This window comes from Xenopus tropicalis, chromosome 6, assembly GCF_000004195.4.
Source record: "Xenopus tropicalis strain Nigerian chromosome 6, UCB_Xtro_10.0, whole genome shotgun sequence".
NCBI classification, from domain to species: Eukaryota; Metazoa; Chordata; class Amphibia; order Anura; family Pipidae; genus Xenopus; species Xenopus tropicalis.
The window spans coordinates 111990399-112013661 of NC_030682.2; the positions used below are offsets into that span (position 1 = coordinate 111990399).

Consider the following 23263-nt stretch of genomic DNA (forward strand, 5'->3'; position numbering starts at 1 on the left):
ATTGTGACCAAACACATTAAGATTTGCCCAATTTGCTGCCAGATATTGATCAGGGAGGCCCCATACAATCGGTCTAAAGGACTTGAATTAGCAGCTTAAATCTGCCACCTTTACTAGGGGGCCAAAGGTAGTACAATCTTCTTGGGAATCCTGCCATCAACTCCATATGTGAGGGCTGTTATAAAACCTGGCCCACTGCAGACTCAACAGACACCGGGTTTAAGGTGATCATTTAAAATTAACTGCAGCTAGGGGCAAAGACAATTCACAAAGGGAGTCAAAAACAATTAGGTATCATCAGCTGGCACTGCTCTAAATGGAAAGGAAATGTAATTTATATTTTTTAGATAAATGGTAAATTATCCTGCTTTTGCCACAAAGAAATGAGTCACATCAGTATCAGACACATTCTCAAATATTCACTAATAAAGTTCTGCAGCTATCACTGGAACTCACTGCAATGTATGATCCAGCATGAGTTAGAGCACAAGAGGCAGCTCAGCCATATGTTGAAGTCAAGCCAAAATGAAAATACGAGTCCCATGACTTTTTGAGTTTAAAAAAATCTATTGGAACTACAAAGCTCAGCAATTTGCAGCATTACTTTAATTTAAGTTCTTTCTAAACCAAGATTACATAAAGGAATAACAGGAGAATTAAAGATTTCCCAGGCTTGTTTTTGGCTCAAGGTTGTCAGGCAACCCAGCAATTAGCTGCCGTTTCTAAAATTAATGGTTAATTAAGGTCCCTTCAATTGTGTGACTCATTTCACCTAAATTCAGGTCGTTACATGCACCTTTCTGTTTCTTCTTCTTCTAGCAAAGCTGATAATAGCTGGGTGTTGCGCTTTCAGCTTCCGCGGTGTTGCGTAGCACAACTGCCAGCTAACAGCTTGCTCAGAAAACTACCACTTCCAGCCAACAACTAGTTCAGGATACTAGGAACTCCCACACTACAAAAATAATTGGTCATATTACCGTATATACTGGAGTATAAGCCGAGTTTTTCAGCCCCCAAAATGTGCTGAAAAAGACAGCCTCGGCTTATACTCGAGTACATACGGCAGCACCAGCCCCCGTGAACGGACGTGTCCCGCCAGCGGGCGCACTCGTGGGTATATACAGCAGCAGCAGCTCCCCCCCCCTCTGCTGCCGTATATATTCGCGAGTAAATACGGCAGCAGGAACAACATGCATGCAGAATATGCCCGAGGCTAAGAGAGATACTGACGGGCGCACTCGCTGGTATATACGGCAGCAGCAGCTCCCCCCCTCCACCTGGACGGACGGGTCCTGAGCCGGCCGGCGCACTGGCAAGGAAATAAGATGGCAGCAGCACCACCCCTCCGGGACTGGGCGGGACCGGCCGGGTCCCGCCGGCGGGCGCACTCGCGCGTATATAAGGCATGGATTTCTCTAATATAATCTAGTTTACCGTTGTGGTTAAGGAGCTGAACTACTAATTTTAGAGACAGTGGGAGACTCACAGTTTACAGATATCTGAGAGAATGCCTCATATCCATTACTGTTTTACCCAAGAAGTGATTTAGCAGTAATGCATATGTATAAGTTAACTGTTATAGCCATATTATATGTTGTTATATAGCCCCTACATGGTGATGCCTGCTTCCCACTGCAGATTTTGCTGCTTCATTTGGTTGGCAGTTAAATAGAACTCAGCTTTTTATGTTTTTGTGCTCAAACTTTGGTTGGTGAAACATAATCCACTGCACCCTACAACCGATTGGCAGTGCATGGGAGCGCACACAGCAGGATGGCAAGTACTTGATACTTAGGGGCACATTTACAAAAGCATGAACCCTCGAGTGTTCATGCGAAAGCTCCGAGCATATTTTCGCCGATTTTTTCGGGCGTCCGCACGGCTTTTTCGTACACCACACGACTTTTTCGTACGTTTGCACGAAAAAATCGGAAAGGTTTTACCGCTGTTTACAATTGTTCGGCACGAAAATTTCGTGACTTTCGGATCACCAATACAATATTATCGGAACTAATACGATTTTTTCGTAAGCATTTTCGTGATATTTGCGATCTTCCGAAACTTTCGTTTCCAATACGATTTTTTCCCATTCGTGATTCGGATTCGTGGATTAGTAAATGTGCCCCTTAGTATAGCAGCTTCCTTAGCCTTACAAAACTTGCCTGACAGTTAAAAAAAAAAACACCCTAGGCTTATACTCGAGTCAATACGTTTTTCCAGTTTTCTTAGGTAAAATTAGGTACCTCAGCTTATATTCGGATCGGCTTATACTCGAGTATATACGGTAAACATAATGCTGGCCAATGTCAGTGGAACTCTTGGGCAGAAGGGGGTTGCATTTTAAAAAAAGGTGAATTTTGTAGGGGTTACATATGTCTAGAATTCACTCAAACCAGTCCAATGGGGTATTAACATAGAGAAAAGGAAAAACTCTGCAACAGCACTTCCTACAAATTAATCAACAATGCTTAAGTCCCAGAAGAACAGCAGTAGAGGATGGCTAAAAGTTGCTAGTATTGTAGCCGATGCATACAAGATGGCGTGGGGGTTTCTGAACTGAGGTGTACATCTACCAAGCTGCCCTGATAGTGGCTAGCATTTCCAGTTCAAAACCTTGTAATTAAAATGTTTGTCCATATAACTCCGGGATTCTCAAACTATGGGTCGGGATCCAAAAATGGGTCACCGTGCTGTTTAGGAAGAACCAGCAATTATATGGAGATAGAAAACAGTAATTATAAGGAGATAACTCATGACAAACAGGTACAATACTTTCCTGGTGACCCAAATTTTCTCAATAGTGCCAGCAAGTGTACCAGTAAGGAGGGGTTACTAGGAGTAACTAAGTGTGGCTTGGGCAGATTGCCTGTGTGGTCTAAAACATCTTGAATGTTCCTTGTATGAAAGGGGCCTGAAATGCCTTTGGGGACTCTGCTAATTATATATTGCTCTAAAAGGAGAAGGAAAGGTAAAAACTAAGTAAGCTTTATCAGAAAGGTCTATGTAAATTCAGCTATAAGCACAAATAGAAAAGCTGCACTGAGTCCTCTCTCAAAAGAGACACAGGATTTCTTGTCTCCTTTTTTGTAAACATGTTCTCTGGCATCTGACTTCCTCTTTCATAAAAATCCTTCATTCCCAGAGTCTGAGAGTCTGTGTAGCTCTCTTCTCTCTCCTGCTTCCCCCTCCCTTAAGAATTCATAAAACTCGCTCCCCTCTCTCTTAGAAATGTGTGATCTGAGCTACAAGCCTCTAGAGCTGTAGCAGGAAGCTTGGAAGACCAAGCTAAAATGGCAGAAGGAATCTTAAAGGGAGGGTGCTTCTAGGGCTCTTTCCTTTAAAGTACAGTAAAGCTTTCTACAGAATAAATATAGCATTCTAGGTGGCACTAACGTGGCTAATCTATTGGCAGTAAAATGCCAAAATTACTTTCCTTTAAAGGGGTTGTTCACCTTTAATGTCCAATTATTATTATTATTATTATTAAACCACCAACATAAAAAAGTAAAAAGGCCAATGTAAAAGCTACTTTTTATATATGTCCTTCTTCTGTCTCTCAAATCAGTTTTCTGAAGGTATGAAAGTGGCCTATTTTGAACCTAACATACTGAGAACTTCCTATAGGCTTATATCATCAACTTCAGGCTTTGTCCTTACTTTTTGCCTTTGCTAGTGCACTCTAGTCGCATACATTGAAAGGTCATTGGTTAATGACTTCCTTGCAATGGCATAAGCAAACAGACTTTGCATATCACAGATCTAACACACTGTTCTGTTACATGTGTCAGACTGACAGGAGGAGCAGCCAATAGGAATTAATCTGCTGTCAGTACTATGTGTGACATCATATAAGTAAAAAAGCAACTGGGTCTGTGCAGAAGTGAAGGATCAGCAGAGTGATGATTTTGAGGTGAATATCAGTTAACTATGGCAAAGTGTGGTCTATTAATGTGAACTGTTAGATTTGTCATTGTTGTACAAAGGTGAACAACCACTTTAAGTATACCTCCCAATTCTCTTTAAATATTGTTGGTCTTTTAATACTGGGCAAATAAGTCAGATGAAGAAAAGACAAACTATTACATTGCTTATCCTGCAATGTATTAACAATTTACAACCTCAATGATTTACTTAAGCAGAACCTGCATATAATAACATATTATTTCCTTTGCTCTTCGAAGAAAGCTTGCTAGTTCTGAAATTCAGAGAGAAGAAAAACTGCTAGTTTGTTGCATTCACAATCTGCTATTATAAAGTTGCATGCAATGTTGCAAATGCTCCCACCAACATAACTTGCCCTTCGGTATACACCCATAGAGCTAGAGTGACTAAATGGGCCTTCTCAGCAGGGGCGGGCCAAGCCGACCGGGCGCCCTAGGCAACCCTGCACCTTCCTCAATCGCGTTGCGATTCGATGGATCATTGCCCCCACTGCGTAAGGAAAAGTGGCAGGGGCAATGACTAAAGAGCGCGGACTAGGGGTAGGCAGGAGAGGCTGCCTGGCGCCCCCCAATCGTTGCGACCTAGGCAGCTGCCTCTTCTGCCTCCCCCTAGTTCCGGCCCTGCTTCTCAGTATACTGTAAGGAATACTATCCCAAGTTTGGAAAATCTGTTCTTGCCCAAAACCCTTTCTTAAAACTAAAATCACATACTGTAATATTTTTCTGCTCAAATGCAGGATTCTGCAGAAAGCAAATAGTGGCCGGAATTCCTTTTCCAATGGCAGTGCAGGTCATGTGAGTGTAAGATGGCATTACACCATTTTTTTTATTTTATTATTTATTATTTTTTTTATGTGTACCGAGAAGTGCGTGCACAGTACAGTTTTAGGGAAATGTAAAACATGCAAAAATTGCTGCTGGCCTAATCACAAATAATAGCCAATCACCAGTGATAATATACTGGTCACCTGCTCAAAGGCAAATATCTTATTTCTAACTTAGTGCCTTTTATTTTAGACTTTTATAGAAAAACTATACTTACAAACTAAATACCTAAAAGGACTCGTCACGTTTTTTATGGTGTACTTTTTATTTCTAAATTACACTATATAGCAAATAATTCAATCTACCATTTAAATTGTTATTCTTGAACACACAAAAGTACTTTTTTTTTTTTTAGTTGTAATATTGGTGTGAAGGCGCCATCTCAGTGCATTGTGCCTGAGTCTGAGCTTTCAGAAAGAGCCACCACTATTCATTAGAACTGCATTCAGGTACACTATTGTTTCTCCTACTCCCATGTAACTGGAGGAGTCCCAAGCAGGACTTGGATTTCTTACTATTTAGTGCTATTCTGATATTTAATGGGAGCTGCTATCTTGGTACGTTCCCATTGTTGTGCTGATCGACTGCTAGGAAGGAAAGGGAGGGGGGTGATATCACTCGCAGCTCAGCAGTAAAGCATGATGGAAGTTTATCAGTGTACAGGTCACATGGCTGTGGCACCCTGGGAAATGAAGAATATGGCTAGCCCCTTGTGAAATTTCAAAACTGAACATAAAAAATTCTGTTTGTGTTTTTAAAAGATGGATTTAAATTCAGGATTCTGCCGGAGAAGCTATATTAACTGATACATTTTGAAAAAAACATGTTTTCCTAACTTAAAATATACACTGTTTGATGCAATATGTTATTAGAGACACCTGCAAAGTTTGCCTTGATGAATCAACCTCTATCAGAATGTAGTATTTAATGTTTACCTGTTTAGTAATCAATAAGATATTTGCTTTTAAAGTATACTGCACCTGAGTTAGTTGCCCAAACTACATACATAGTTTATACATACATACATAGTACATACATAGTTTCTTCCTTGGGTGAATATAACGCAAACTGTTACTGAGGCAAACACTAAGCGCCTTTCAAATATGAATATATTTAAATATTATTACAGAAAAGTGCAATATTTGCAATGAAAACTGTATTTGTATGAAGGTGAAAAGCCCATTTAACTCTCATTTTGTATATAACTGTCAATATTTCATGCAAACCTGATGGGCACATTAAGAGCAGCATGGTACTGATGCGCTATATAAAGTTGACTACACTTAATAAATGAGCAGTTCCAGTTATAGCTTTGAGTGCACTAACACTGTGCAAAACACTTGTTTCTGACAGCAGGTGAGCTCTTTGCCACTCTAAAAGCCCAAGTGGTGATTAACAGCTGTCTCTAACTTTTATAGATAGCACTGGCATACTGACACCATTAAAATGCTAAACGTTATCTTTGCTGCTGCTTGAGATAATATCAACCCTATGCCATAGCATAGTCCTTTCACTATTTATAGCAGTTTCCAGCTATCAATATTTTCACTTACAATGTCTTTAAATCAAATGCCTTAACTGAAATGACTCTATTCTCTAAAGATGATTTATAAAGATATATATCTGCATAAGTTCCAGTGCAGAGTAACACGTAACACAGTAAGATTTAATACAGTTGTTTAGCAAAGGCCAAGTACTGGTCAATCTTATAACATCTTACATATAATACACAAGAGCTAAGGAAATTCTGTAAAATATTTGTTTATAAATGGTGCTTAGTGAAGTCATCTGTTATAAGTAACACTCAGTGATGTACTGTGTGCCACATGACTCACTGCAATTCTATTACAGGTATGGGACCTGTTATCCAGAATGCTCTGGACCTGGGGTTTTCCGGATAAGGGATCTTTCCGTAATTTGGATCTCCATAACTTAAGTCTGCTAAAAATCATTCAAATATTGAATAAACCCAATAGGTTTGTTTTGCCTCCAATAAGGATTAATTATATCTTACTTGGAATCAAGTACAAGGTACTGTTTTATTATTACAGAGAAAAAGGAAATCGTTTTTAAAAATTAGAATTATTTGCTTATAATGGAGTCTATGAGAGATGGCCTTTCCGTAATTCAGAACTTTCTGGATAACGGGTTTCTGGATAAGGGATCCCATACCTGTATAACGCATAGTGAACCCCCTGTTGTAAAATATGAGGATATAAGTAGTCACCTTGGATTTTCATGGGACTCCTCAGTGCCTCCCAATATCCTAACATTGTATAACTGTGTGTACAATTACTCCCTATATAGGATATAATGAACCCCCTTATTGTACAACAAGGGACCACAGTGCTTCAAGACAGAAATAATTCCTACTGAGTCAGCGTTCTGCAGTGTGTGCATGGCCACCTTCCATTGTTCTGTTTATGCCAATAGCTTCAGCATTAAAGGGGTAGTTACCTTGAACTTATCTGTTAGTTTATTATGTTATATAATGTCCTATTCTTAGAAACTTTTCAATTGGTCTTTTTATAGTTTTTTATTACTTCCTCCTGACCCTTTCCAGCAACAAATCTTTTGTCCTGTGAGGCCACAGTCTATGGTTACTCCTTATTCTTATCCTTCTATTCAGGATCTTTTCATATTCAAGTATCCTATTTAAACCACTGCCTGTTACTAGGGTAAATTGGGCCCTAGCAACAGGATAGCTACAGGAATTTCAAACTGCAGAGCTGTTGAACAAAAATAAAGATGAACTGCAAATTGTGTTGGAATATCATTGTCTATCTTATACTAAAAGTAATTTTAGAATAAGTAATAATAAGTAATAAGTAATTTTATATATATAACTAAACAAAAGTGCATGGGAATAATTAGTAATTGTCCTTTAAAATCAATATAAAGGTTATGCAGTATTTTGCGTTTAGCTTTAAAAAATATGTCCATAAAATCAATTTCCAATTTCAATTACCATGAAACTGAATAAAGCCTGTACAATCCTCTGCATATTACTGCTATTTATTAAGCTTCCCTTGCTGTCAGGGCGCACGTTATTGCCAAATTATTGTAGCACTGGCAGTTTTATTAGACTGAAACTTGGCCTGGAGAACAACTGTAACAAGGTATCATTACTGCACCTTATTAATCCGACATTTAATCAAACTTCACCTTTACCAGATGCACTAAAATGTGGCAAATTGTAATGTTTGCACATGCTTTTACAATTTAATTAAATGAATGTTCTAAAGCAGGACATGCCTTAGCCTAATAGAATACATCATCTGCTGAGATACTGGGCAACTCTTCTTTATTAAACTGCATTTTTATCAAATTTAAATGTTTTACTGTTAAAATGATCTATTTGTTTTACCTTAAGAGTGTCCTATTCTTTGATCAGCTACATCACGATTAAGAATTCAGCACTGAAAATGTCACAAAAAAAACAAAAAACCAAAATGCTGGTTTATAGAGAAAACAGGGATGTGCACATTATTCCATGCCACTGCCCAGGAACGTGCTCATTCAATTTGGCACAGCACAATTCTTTGCTTTAACCTAAAAGATGGAGCCACGGTGTTATAGAAAATGTTTATGTTTCCAAAACTTACCAAAAATTTTAGATGCACATGTGCAATACTGGTATGATTCCACCTCATTTAGTAAACTGAAGTCAACCGTTATATAGTGAATAATGTACCCCCCTATTGTAAAATACATGGATTTTACAAGTTACAATGGAATTCCATGACCATAGCTTCTAATATGCTCATTTTTTACAACAGGGGTACATTATTTATTATAATACACAAGTTCCAGAGAGTGTGGCAGAAATTACATAACCAAGCTCCGATTACAACCAATGACATCATTAAAGCACCATTTATAATGATATAATTTGTAGGGTATTAATGGTTCTTGTGTATTATAACAATACATCAGCATCCATACTTGCAAATGCACAAGAGCCTTAAAGTTTTAACCCATGGCGGGCTTGCCACCTCTCTTTAAAATAGCCCTGCCTGGCTATTATAGAAACCAAGTGTTACTGGCAGGGGAAATTTTTGCTTGGGAGGGTACTTTTCACCAAGAACCAATAAATACACAGGAAATAAACTCTTACATTAGATTATCTCTCTTCCTTTCCATCCACCTACTGTTAAGTGTGTTTCTCTTAACAATAACAAGGGGTCCTTCCGTAATTTGGATCACCCTACTTTAAAGTCTATTAAAGAATCATTTCAACATTCAATAAACCCAATAGTATTGTTTTGCCTCCAATAAGGATTCATTATATATCTTAGTTGGGATCAAGGTACTGTATTATTACATTTATCATCATCAATGGAAATCATTTTTAAAAATGTAATTTATTAAATTGTAATGGAGTCTATGGGAGATGACTTTCCAGTAATTCAGAGCTCTCTAGATAACAGGTTTCCAGATACTGAATGCCATACATGAAGTAGCATTTCTCTATCTGTGTATTTCATTCAGTGGAGAAATGCTTGATCCCACTCTGTGCCATATGTCACCAATAGGAATTGGTGGAGGGGGGGTTGAAAGCAGTTTTCCCTGTAAATGACAGGTGGCATTGGAAGGTACCATGTTTCTTCGCCAGCTGAAATATAGCAAGAGAATTGTTATTTGTACCATAGGCCTCGAGAATACTGTAGCTTGAGCTTTATACAGTTGTTCTGCCGGACAGTTAAGCTTTGCCTTCAGGGTTGGTGAGTCACAGCGCTTTGAGTCACAGCACAGTCTATGCTAGGCACTAGGGTTATTTTAAAGAATTATCACACAGTTTCAGGAAAGTCATTGCTATTCAGCACATTCATACCAAGCAGCAGGAGCAGAACAACACAAAAAAGCATCCACTCCTTCTCCAGGGTTCCTATAACAGATGATTTCACACAACTGCATTCTGTATCTATGGCGTCATGCTTGGAGCTGCCGAGTCGCAGGGGACATATAGATACAAACAGCAGAGGCTATAGCTGAGGCTGCTGGGATTACAGCTGTAACTAACAGGCAGATGTCTTGCTAGATATCCATTTAAAAGATTGACAGCAAAAGGCTTGTTTCGGATACACAGCAAATTAGAAAACAACATTGGCTTTTGTTCATCATGGGTTCATTTTCGTCATATTCTGCTGTTAAACCTTACTCACCCCATGAAATCAATTGGATTTAAGACATAACTGATTCTGATGAATCTGCTCATTTGTTTTACAGAATTCTTGTTTCTTCCTTAGGCATTATGACTGGAGGGCTTGAAATAGGACTAGATGGCTGTTTAGATACATTTAGATTTTATGTTTCCTACTCTTCGCACAGTTAATAAAGGGGAACTAGCTAAGCTTAAGTCACAGTGAGAGGTGTGTATAACCCACAAAATAAATCACTTTATAACTTGCCATTTGAGGAACTTGTGTCAAACATTTGTTTCTCTACTGTGTTTATGCACAACAATGAGAACACACACAACCTTTTGTTTTGAGAAAAAGGGGACATCTTATTTAGATAAGCCCAGCTTTTTTTAGCCATTTTTTCTGTAGCCATTTTTCCAACACTACATTTTGGTAGACACTATAAAATGCATGGCCTCTCTAGGTCAGTTTTCTATCTGCCCTGGTGTTCTCAAGCCCATAAAGAGACACAAAGAGCACATTCTTACACACTGGTCATTACTTTATTGCAGCTCTGTGGCATCTAAGAGCAGGAAATGGAAATCATGGACTAATTAGGAAAAATACACTTATCCATTATCTTAGCACAGCTTCATTATAGCATGGTCATGCTTCCAAGGTGAAACATACACACAGTAGGTGCTAGTGGTTTAGACACCAAGGAAAAGTAAAATACTGTCTGCAAAAATATCACTGCTGACAGGGCTATGCAAACTATTACATGGAAAATAATCATGGCGAAAATGCATTATTTCAGAAAGAGAGCTAATGGTTAAATGCAAAGTTCACCTTTATTTATTTGAATATTTAAGCCATTCTTTCTTACTTGATTTAGGGCTCATACTCACACATACTTCCGTATGTGCCTGTGCTCACACAGGTGCTTGTAAGCACAGAATGCAGGAGTAAAGCAGAAACAAATATTTGTGAGTATGAGCCTTTAGGGAGGTTTTTAAAGGAGAAAGAAAGTCATTTTGCCATTTTATTGCCAACAGACTCACCACATTAGTGCCACCTAGAACATTATATTTATTCTGCAGAAACCATTAACATACCTGAGTAAACAGCTTTAGAAGCTTTCTCTGTTTACTTAAGACAGCAGCTGCCATTTTAAGTAGCTTCCTGCTTGCAGTCTAGCCCTTGGTAGTTCAGATCTCACATTCCTAAGGGAGGGGGGTGGGAGTACTTAGCATTCTTGTGGGGGGGGAGCAGGAGAGAGCTGGCAGACTCTGGACCAGGGAATGAAGGATCTTTCTGAGAGAGGAAGTCAGATACCCGAAGAACATGTTTACAAAACAATAAACGATAAATCATGTGTTTCTTTCGATAGAAGACTCAGTGCAGCTTTTCTGTGAGTGTTTATGGCTGTATCTACATAGATCTTTCTGATAAAGCTTACTTAGTTTTTACCTTTCCTTCTCCTTTAAACAGTCCATAAGAGCACTTTCAGAGAATCTATTGAATCTCAATAGAATGTGCATTTATTAGATATTTATTTCCAAATTTGCCCTGAATTATACTGAATTCATAAAAAAACTTGCTAATTTTCTTAGTCTGTCCAATAGCAATAACTGTTTCATTGTTTAAAATATTAAATCTACCACCCTGCAAGACAATATATCTAAAAAGTATAGTTCTATATACCGTATATACTCGAGTATATGGATTTGAAGATGTAACTTCAGTGAGATTTAACTCACTGGCATTTGTTGCGCGCGTGCACGCACGCACGTCTTTATACTGTGGGACGAGCACAGTTCTTGGACACATGCTTGTCTTTATACTTTGGGATGTGCACAGTTCTTGGAATTTGAGGGAGCAGACAATAGCAATGGACTCTGGAAGCATCATCTGGTAAGAGTAGTGAGTGTGAAGGTCCACACTGGAGAGGAAGGCAGATTGGGTGGGGTGGGTCTTCACAGGGAGAAGAAATACATTGCTCAGTCACTGTAAATTCATTCTGCTTAAAGGCAACTCAAAATATATTTTTTTGCCTAATAAAAGAAACCAAAATTCTAAGCAGCTTTGGAAAATACATTTATTACAAGTTTGTAATGGTTTTTGAGTTATTTGTAATTATAATTGCTATTAGAAGCAGTGCTTGCCTGTCCTTTTCTATTCTCTGCCCTGGTGGCTCAGACTGTTGAAACACTGTAACACAAGGCAGCAGCCTGACAGACCTGTATTGCTGGAGGAGCAAGACCTTTACAACACTGTTTAAAATGTAACAACCAGGAGTTCAGCAAATGCTGCTTTTAATAGCAATTACATTTACAAATAACGTTTAAAGCGCTACAAATTTTTCATTATTTTATATTGGAAAGTTGCTTAGAATTATGTTTTCTTTCATTATGCAAAGCATTATTTTTGGGGTTGACATTCCCTTAACACGCTAACACTGACATGCTAACACTACTCATCCCGCACTGCACCTCGTATTCATGTTGACATGTTTACAATGGAAACAGCATGGTCACTGAAATCTCCTCCTCTGTATTGGCCTGTAAAGCATGTGACTTGGTGTTCTAAGGCCCCTGGTGAATGGTGAATCATCCCGAGCCTGGATCTCTTCACCCAACAAGATTGATTATCTAAGTGATAGGCTGGCACTGTCTGCATTGGTCAGGGCACAACATGGCAGGTTTTGTGATTTACCTCCAGGTATGGACATTGGCTTTTAAGTAGCAGAATAACGTTCCTGTAAATGAATGGCTACAATGGCAAAGGGTCCTCCATCCACCTTTCCCTAATCTGCAGCTGCCAACATGATATATTTATGAAGAGTTCACAGGGGGTCACGCTGAGTGTCCTTTTATTATTTATTTGATTATTGAAACTTAGCAGTAGCTGCTGCATTTCCCATCCTAGGCTTATACTTGAGTCAATAAGTTTTTCCCGTTTTCTTAGGTAAAATTAGGTACCTCGGCTTACATTCGGATCAGCTTATACTCGAGTATACTGTATACGGTAGGTATTTTCTCATCGTATTCCTGACATGACTTTTTATCTCTCTCTCTCTGCTCATCAGCCAGCATGGCTTTCTGGTTTGGTAAATATATTCTAAGGGGCTGTACCATAGAGAGATATTTTTAAATAAGCTTGTCCTGGGGCCCCACAAACTGGTCCTTTACAAACAAAATAGATGCCCATCAAACAGGTTGAAATGCATGTCCTGCAGTTTTGTAAACTTGCTAAAAATATATATCTATGATAAGAAAATACATTTTGGACTGATTATAAATGAATTCCATCACAGATTAAATCAAGGCCACAGCACATTTCAGATGAATACAATTTAAGAACATTTCCAGATTGCCATTCAGAATAAATAAGAACACCGGTGCTGGCAGTCTGGAGAAGAATATTTAAGCATGTCCTCCTCTGCTCTAAACATCTTGCACAACACATAGAATGAATGGAAAAATATTGCAAGCATCATATTTAAGCAACCCTATCCCATATAATAACAGGATACAGCTGAATAATGAACACCTATTAAGCAACATTAACTAATCAAACCAGTCTTAACAAGCATTTAACAACCCACACAGATCAACCCACAGACCGACACACAGCTGTTCCAGTATTTAAAACAGAACAGATAATGTCCCAGATATTTGAATTAGTATTCAGAAATGGAACATGGCACAGAACATTTGTGCAAACACTATTTTATAGACAGCAAAAACAATTGAACACACTGACTGTGTACTGGGCTCCTAATGGGCAGCAACAGTTCTTTTGCACCATCGTCACCACTTAAGGCTAATGGCGGCACACAAGGTGCATTGTTCCCTGGCATATTTTAGCATGTCTTCGGTAATACTGGCTTTTACGTTCCACAACATAGAAATGTAAGAGTTCACCGACACCATCATTATGAGGACTATACTCACAGGACTGCAATCAAATGCTGAAAACAGATTAAACATTGCTTGTTGTGTTCTTTCTGGTTTTATTGTGGTGAAGCAAAATAAGGCATGGCCATGTGTAAGCCCTAATGGGATTGATTACTACACTGAAGTGTGACCCTTTTCTAGCATGGTTGTCATAAAACAAATACAAGATACTATGCCTTTAACTGTTTAACTGTTACATGTGTCAAACACAAGGCCTGCGGGCCAAAACCGGCCCCCCTGGTTGTTTTTTTTGTGGCCCTTGGTGAGTGTGTCTGACCGTCCAGTGTAATCAATTTCCATTTTCCTCACATAGTAACTACATAGTAACTAAGACTAAGTATCTTAATAAAAAATTCGATCCACGACTTAGCCTGTGTTTTTGACTTCGGCCCCCTTATGTGGTTGAGTTTGACAAAAAGGAACTTTGAGATATCTAAAGCCATGCTGAAATCATAAATGGAATCCTACCTCCATAATGCACAGGAATCTCAATCTTTGGACCAATGACATAATGCCCCTCTTCTAAACTGTGAGCAGTGATGGTTGTCCATTGCCGACAGGAGTGAATCAAGAGACAGTCATTCTCCCGCAAGCCTTCAATGTTTTCTCCTGCTAAAGAAAACAAAACAGCATTAATAGATTTTGTTCCAAGGTATTATTACATCTTGCGGCTAAGCAAAAATAATAAGCAAAAAATAAATAAAAAATTAATAAGCAAAAAGACTTTTAAATGCTTTTAATCATTTGTCATTTTGTTTTTTTTATTTATTAAAACCAAACATTGATTTACAAAAACCAAAATGGATGCTTAGAGAAGATTTCATCTAGGGATGTTTTTCTTAAATCTTGTCAACTCCAACCAACAATGATGTGCTTTTCCCATGTATATTACAGCAGTTTTTAGTGTACAAGGTGTGTAGAATTCCCCCAGGATATTAGTCTTTCTGTGCAGCAATTTTTATAACTATTCTATAACTATCCATTTTTCCTTTGGGATTTTGTATTGCACACATCTGTAATGTTTATCATTGGCTGTTTAACAGTGAGAGCTAAAATTGAGAAATCCTATCCTCCCACATATGCAGCATAAACCTCTTTTGCTCTCTCTCTCTCAAACATTACAATTCCCAGAAAACTTCAGCTACCAATGCCTAGAGGTGCTAGTTTGGGTGGATAAGTCAAATCTGAATTTTATCACCAGAGCTAAAGCTACAAGGAAATGATTGCGAACCCTCTGGTACTCTCCGGACTTCTGCATTTAATTATTTATAAAAATGGGGTCTGACTGGCCATACACGGGCAGATTTCAGCTGCCAATTCTAGTCTTTTAGACCAGGGCTGTCCAACTGGCGGTCCGCGGGCCGCATGTGCCTGCCCTACCCTGCCTGTGTGTGCCATACTCTACCTGCCCTACCCTGCCTGTGTGTGCCATACTCTACCTGCCCTATGCTGCCTGTGTGTGCCATACTCTGCCTGCCCTACCCTGCCTGTGTGTGCCATACTCTGGCTGCCCTACCCTGCCTGTGTGTGCCATACTCTGCCTGCCCTACCCTGCCTGTGTGTGCCATACTCTGCCTGCCATACGCTGCCTGTGGGAGGTGAACCTGGCAGGGGCTTGTTCTGGGAGTTTGTTAGCATTTGGAAATAGTCATTATATGGTCACTAAGGTGTGTAATTATGTGCTGGGGGTTGCTGTGCTATCCGCAGAAGAAGGGGAGGCATATGGATTTAAGTGTATGTCTTCATATGACATAATATAATTCTTTCACATATGAATGAAGGCTGATATCCCTTCAGTGAGCACCAACCATTGGGTTTTTGCTGTGTTGCCACCATTAATGTGGGGATGGTCTTAAAATCTCTTGTGATAACATGGGTGTAGTTTGAAGTGGGTGCGGTTTAAAAAAGGGGAGTGGTCAAAACTGGCTTCCATTATCGGCCCTCCACCATGTAGGCCAGAAAAATTCCGGCTCTCGATACCACAGAAGTTGGACATCGCTGTTTTAGACCGATTCGGAAGCTTACTTGCCTGTGTTTGGGAATCCCCAACTGGAGTACCGAGCCAACACTTGGCCTAAAATTGGGCAGATCTGCACTGGGCAAGGTTTGATTTTCCGTCACATCGGGGACCACAACAGCTAGTTGACCTTACCTTAGGTGGGCATATCAATATGGTGAGGTTGCAACACGTATGGTCACCTTAAGTCATAATAACAGACAAACACAATCTGCTCAAACTACTTCTAAAGGTGGCCATACACGCCCCAATTTTATCATATGAAACAAGGTTTCATACAATATTCAATGTGTGTATGGTGGGAGATGAGGCGGCCGATATTGGCAAGAAGCTTTGGATATCGCTTATGTTGCAGATCAGCCAGGTTGGAACATTTTTATTGGGCACTTTGAAGAAGCCTGAATATCAGCAAAATGTTAATGACGAATTGATAGAATTTTTGAATTGATGATTTTTTTTTCTACCTGCATATCTGACGATTTAGGTAATATTGTAATTGTAGCATTACATTGTAATGGGTATGGCACCTTTACTTTTCCAAAAGGCAAATTACTTCTCCAAAGGCTAAATAGAGACAGGTATTTCAGTAAATGCTGGAGTTGTGGGTTGGAGGTGTCCTACCAATAAAAAATGCACACAGAAACAGGATATTGAAAGAATTTACTCTTCTCAAGAAGGAACATTTTAGTTTGTTCTGACTTCACTTCCATACAACAATGTGCAGACAGAGAACAGCTCTCAGTACAGTTTACAGCAGAGAGGGAAGGAGAGACAGCAGCTAACTGAGCAGACTCATGCCGTGCCTTAAGGATTCTTCTGAGAGAAAAATTCTGATACACAAGATTATGTATACAAAATAGAAGGAAAGAAATGTGGTGTTTAATTTCACTGGAGGACTCAAAGCAGCAGATCTGTGGTTATGGCTGTATTTACATAGACCTTTCTGATAAAGCTTACTTTACCTTTCCTTCTCCGTTAAACAGAAAAATATAGTCTAAAGTCCAGACCTCAATCCTCCTAATACCTCCTATCCCTGTCGGTATTTGTAGTCTTCTTTTCAATAGTGCTGCGGATTATGTTAGTACACTCTAAATGTCTGTGAATAATAAATGAGCAATAACACAACTGAAAAACTGTGGCAGGACCTAAAGAAAGGAACCACAGATTTACCAATTGAAACTAGGGATGCACCGAATCCACTATTTTCAGATTCTGCTAAACCCCAAACCCTTCCTTCGGCCAAAAACCAAACCCAATCTGAATCCTAATTTACATGTGTAAATTAGAATACAGAATGGTTTAAGAGAGAAAAATTTTCAACTTCCATGTTTACGTGACAAAAAGTCATGTGATTTTAAGGATTCGCCCGAATCCTGCTGGAAAAACCTGAATCTTGGTCAAATCCCGAAGTGAATCCTTGACTTTTTTTCCCCGATTCGAGAACTCACACAATTCAAGTTTTGTATTGAAAACTCGAATGTCTGGTATTAAGTGCAAAACCCCCGAAAACTTGAATGTAAAACTTCATCAAAAAGCTTATGAGTTTATTTAGAAGTCAATGGGAGTTGTCCTAGGCAAAGTCAAGCTTTATTTGTAAACTCAAAAAATTTGAGGTATTTGAGTTTTGTTCAGACAAGTTTTCCTTATTAATAAATAAGTGAGTTTATACGATTTAGAAAAACAAAGTCGAATTCACAAACTTGAAAACTGATAAATAAGCCCATAAAAATGGTCTAAAATCCCTCCTAACTGCATAACAGCTACAGAAATGATTTGCTGGAGGATTTTGCTGCTAAAGGGAGGTTGCTAGGACTGTGGATATCTAAACAATTTGTTCAGAACTGACAAGAATTACAGTTGTTGGTTTGTTATTAGTTTAAGCAGATCGTGTTTGCTTAATACTATGGTTTAGCTGAAGATCACATCACCAAAGGGTTCACATGCTTTTTCTTGCAACTCTAAGTATCAGCTGGTGCTAAGGTAACTTAGGGGCAAGAATAAGTGCTAATCATTGTGCATTGTGTGTAGCACCACTGGATACACATACAACTCTCCTCCAATCCAGGGGATTGATCAATGCACCTTCCCTGATTGAAAAGTAATGAAGGAACTATAGAAGAACAACCAACTGAGGTAAAAAAAAAAAAGACAATGCAAGGGTTCAGTAAATTGTGGTCGTACAAAGTCTGCCAAAATCATTGTATGTAAAAAGGCATTTGTTAAAGATACTTGTTTCTAAAATTATTGGGTTTGAGTTCGGTGCAGCTGATTCAGTCCTGCCTCCTCTGAAAGTCCCCTGCAATGTAGATTTTTAGCACAACTGCGTGTTGTCACCCACAACTATGCTAGACACATCACCACCTCTCAGCTGCAATTATGAAGGAATAATGGGGAAAATGCTACATTATGGGAAAAACAACTAAGTCTTGAACCTGAAATTGTACACTGCATACTGCAGTTGTGGTCGCTATAGACTCCCAAAGAGATCCAGAATTAAAACAGTGGCTGAGGATGTTGGGACTTAGCATTCTGAGAGTTTTTCCAAAATGGAGCAAAATCTGCATATATTATTAGGATAACTTGTTATAGTGTGCCACACGTTATCAAATAAAAAACATGCAAAATACACAACTAACCCTCTTTACTCTGTTGTGTCAACTGCTTATGCACTAAGGGGCTGGTTGCGGCTGAACCAGTTCAGTTGGTGTCACTTGTTGGATGCCAACAAATACATTCAATGCCCACTGTTCAATAAGAAATCTTATCCTATCACTGGTGCCTGCTGTTACCAAGTATTCCATCTGTCTGTCCTTATTTCATATTTTTTAATAATGTTCAGTTCAATGGGAGTCCAACACAATAGCTCTAAACACTACAGGCAGCACATTAAAGAGAAGAAATGATCAAAATTACTAGCATTTATTAAATACAAAGTAATTTGCACATTACCACAGGAGAATATTTTAGCAGCCACCGGTGACTAATTGCAGCTAGCTCTGAGCACGTGCAGTTTTTGTGCCAGTCAGCATAAGGCAGCGGTTTCCTCCATTTTCACTCCAACAGTGCAAAGCAAAGTGATCAGTTTCACATAACCTCAAAGGAGCCCAAGGTGGATCAATAAGGAAATGAATAATACTGGTATGTCCACTTGTGATACTTGCAGAAAATGCCTCTTGGTGCAGGGGTGGAAGAAAGCTGAGAAAGACACTATAATGTCTTTGCAAAGTGCAAATTATAACATTTACACATAGCTAAGATATATATTGTATCTATCTAATTATATATATATATCATATACTAATACTACTTTTTGTGGGCATGGGGCATGTTTCCCACTGTTGTTCCATCATCTCTACTTTTAACAACACTCTGTAAACATTTTGGGAACTGAGGAGACAAATTGCTGAATTTCTGAAAGTGAAATGTTGTCCCATTCTTGTCTCATATAGGATTTCAGCTGCTGTTTGAAGTCGCATTTGTTTTATTTCACTTTTCATAATTTGCCAAATATTTTCGGTGGGTAACTGGTCGGGCCATTTTAGCACCCAGACTCTGCTGCTGTTGTAATACATGCAGAATTCACCTTGGCATTGTCTTGTTGGTTCCCAGATGTGAAAGCTCCCCATGCAATGTGCACTATTGAACCCCTATACCATCATGGATGCTGGTCCTTATACTCATTAGCCCAGAGGACATGGCCTCCGTGAATTCCAAAAAGAACTTCAAATTCTGATTGGTCAGACCACAGGACACTTCCCCAGATCTTGGGTCCATAGAAGGCAGCAGTATTTCTGGATCAAATTTATATTCATAGCTTCTCTTTGTGTGGTAGCACTTGCATTTGTGGATGCAGCCACGAACTGTGTTCACAGACAAGGGTTACCAAAGTATTCTTGAGCCCATGCAGCGATTACACAACAGAATAGTGTATGTTTTAATGCAGTGCCACTTGTGGGCTCAAAGATCACAGCCATCAAATATTTACTTATGGCTTGTCACTTGCACACAGAGATCTCCCTGGATTCTCTGAATCTTTTTTGAATGTACTGTAGATAATGAAATCCCCAAACTCTTTGCAATTTTACATTGTAAAATATTATCCTTAAATTGTCTCAATAACTGCATGTGCAGTATTTAAATGAATGGGGTACCCCTCATCATCTTTACTTCTGAGAGCTGCAGCCTATGTGTGGACAAAACGCATCAGGAGGTTTTAATGCTTTGATGGAGAATAAAGGACTTTGAATTATAATAATCTGGGGTGCAAGCATTCTACAAGAAAAAAAGTGAGTGCCACAGCCTGTCTGGGATCTGTTTTTTATTTTCTAGCATTAAACAAGTTTTCCAGTCTTTTGTTACCCCTGCTTCAACTTTTTGTGAAATGTGTTGCCGGCATCAAATTCAAAAACAGCATATATTATTCAGAAAACTTTCTCAGTTTCATCATTTGGTATGTTGACTTTTTATTATTTGCAATTAAATATAGGGTTTAAATGATTTTCAAATCATCCTATTTTCTTTTTATTTACATTTTATAGTGTCTAAACTTTTTTGAAAACAGGGTGGAAACACCCCCTCATGGTAGGTGTTAATTCCTGGGCTCCCTTTCACTTGTTTGCCATACACCTTGCACCATAAGACTTAAGCCGGCCATAAACGCACCGATATTACCGTATGAAAGATATTCGGTGCAAGTATGGCGCTCGAAGAGATGACTGATATTGCAAAGGTCTTGACGATCGGCCAGGTTACAAGATTTTGATCAGGCGCGGTTGAAGGCGCCCAAGCAAAATCTACATTTAGGGCTGAATCGGCAGGAGGAGGTGGAATTTTTATTGTTTCTACCTCCATATCTGACGATTAAGCCTTCAACGTCAATGGAGGGTGGGAATGACCTTTCCTGTAACCAAAGGTCGCACGAAAGATCGTTATTGCCACCTTTAAACAGCAAAGCAAATGCAACCTAGAAAAGGGGTATGTCTAACAAGTGAATGCAGTTGTAGCCAGTTCAGATCAAAATAACTGAAACTAGCAATAACTGAAGTGTTCAGATGTACAGCACACAGTACTAGTATGATGATATGAGACATAACTGTTACATCACAGAGTGTCACCTTCTCTTAACATTTAAATGGTAAGAAAATGGAATTTGACATTTGCTATACAGTGCCTTTGCTCATGTCAAGGTAAGCCATTAACTGTAAGCAACATATTTTGTGCTAAGCAATGATGGTTAACAGATAACTAAAGTAAAGAGAGCTTAAAGGGCCACAGGTACTAGATTATTAACTATTCAATTACAGTATAACTAACCTTGATTTTCCAGTATAAGCTTTTGCTTTGCACCAATATTTACTATTGATTTAAAAGAAAAGAAATTACCTTTAAATAAAGGATAGGTGACATAGCAGGGAAAAATAAAAAACTTTACATATCTATATATGTACTGCAAGCCTTTCTGTAACCTGAAGGCTAGGGAACTGAGCTACTCACCTATATCCTCTGCCAGGGTTCTGGATCTCAGTAAGGTAAATGTTTCTTTTACATGTGACTGCATTCCCAAAATACTATAAAAGTCAGCAAAACATGTGTCTGAGCTATTGAACCCTCTCTACAGACAACTCATCAATTAAATCTCCTGTTTCTCACTCCATTCCTTCTCAGAAAGCAAGCGAGAGAAAATCAATTACTTGCCCTTGTCTGTGACCTTTAATAAGCTATACTGAAACCACCAGTGGGTGTGTGTGTATGATTAATGGGCTTATTTATAAATTTTAGAGTTTGTGAATTCGATTTTTAAAAATGGCAGTTTGAATGCTTTCTTATTTATTAATAAGGAAAACGCGTTCAAATAAAAAAACTTTTAATTTCTTAAAATTTGTGAGTTTACAAACTTGAAAATCTTGAATTAAAATATTGTCCAGGACAACTCCCATTGACTTCTATATAAACTCACAAGCTCTTAGTAAATATCAGATATTCGAGTGTTTGAACCATAATTTGATTTTAGGTTTTTTTTTTTTTTTTTTTTAATTGTTTTTTATTGAGTTTTATTTAACATAGAAGAAAGAAAGAAGAAGAGAAAGAAGAAAGGAAAGAGTAGAAAGAAAAAGATAGAACAACATGTCATATTTCTTATTACAGTCAGTCTGAGCAATGACATCCTTATGTAACAAATCGGTACAGGCATTCAGTTCTCATACATTATCTTGTTATGTAAATGTAAGGCCTTTGCATAGGTGAATGTATAGACAGCTGTACATTGTTGCTAACTTATATTTGTGCTAATAAACTGTTTTCCAACTTATGGTGTTTACTGTTGTTTCCTGGGGGGGGGGGTGACTCTCCTTTATGGTAATAATGCAGGTAAGTGTTCAGTTAGCCAACACTTTGTGGAATTTTTGGGGACATCCTCTGCATAAGTATGTCAAGTGGTATAGGGGGACTGAGCTGTTAATTAGGTCGATCCATTGTCTTTTTTTGGGGGGTTGTTCCGATCTTTTGGCTTGTGTAAAGAGAAAGCACAGTAGTGTTCTTTCAGCTGGGGCAGGGGTTGTGTCCTCCACTTGATTCAGTAACAGTAAGGATAGGTCTAGAGGTATTATGAGTGCCAGCAAGTGGCTAATTTCTTCAGTTATTTTGGACCAAAATCTTTTTATTGTAGGACAGTCCCACATCATGTGTATATAGTCAGCCGGGGACTGTGCAAGAATCTGAATTGGATCATGTTATCTTTGGAGCTGATTAGGGTTGTGTTATAGGTTTCTAGGATCTCTATCCACATTTCAGGTGGGGGATATCTTTCTTCCATTTATTATAGAGTTTGGGGAGTATGGGGTTGCCCGGTTTGTTAACTAGTGAGTAGAATTGGGATACTGGTTTGAATAGGTTTGGTTCAAGGACCATTTCCTCAATTCTTCTAGGAGTGACATCTATTTTGTTTTTCCCAAATTGGGCTTGCAGAGCATGGCGCAATTGTAGGAATCTAGAGTACATTTTATTGGGTAGGTTAAATTTTCCCTTTAGGGTGTCAAAGGTGGGTATTTCACCTTGTTCCATGATCTCTCCTAAGTATTTTATTTGGTATTTGGCACAGATATTGGGCTCAGGGATTGTTAGTAGTTGAGGAAGATGTGGGTTGTGCCAGAGGGGTGTGTTTTTTGAGTACCAGTTTTCCTTTCTGGGGAAGTACACTAGTGCTCTTTTCCAAATATTTACTGTGGTTTTCATTAGGGGGGGGAGAGTGTTTTGTTTTTATTGATACCCCGGTAGAGTAGGTTTTTGAGTGTTTCTCACCACCATGCATTTACTAGTTTAGTAGCAATATAATAGAGAAACATATTGGGGCAGCTAACCCTCCCATGTCAGAGGGATATTGTAATGTTGTTAGAGCTGTCC

At 38.7% G+C, this 23263-nt stretch overlaps 1 protein-coding gene across 3 annotated transcripts in view; it reads right to left on the reverse strand.

Annotated features, from left to right (window-relative positions):
• Positions 1-23263, reverse strand: part of garem1 (GRB2 associated regulator of MAPK1 subtype 1) — an 85845-nt gene that overhangs the window by 38643 nt on the left and 23939 nt on the right. For 2 of the 3 annotated variants that reach the window (XM_002934118.5, XM_031903647.1), the window contains exon 2: positions 14317-14460. In XM_002934118.5, coding sequence (XP_002934164.1) covers positions 14317-14460 — 144 coding nt within the window. The remainder of the gene's footprint in view (positions 1-14316; positions 14461-23263) is intronic. The other variant, XM_004915201.4, reaches the window with a different exon arrangement.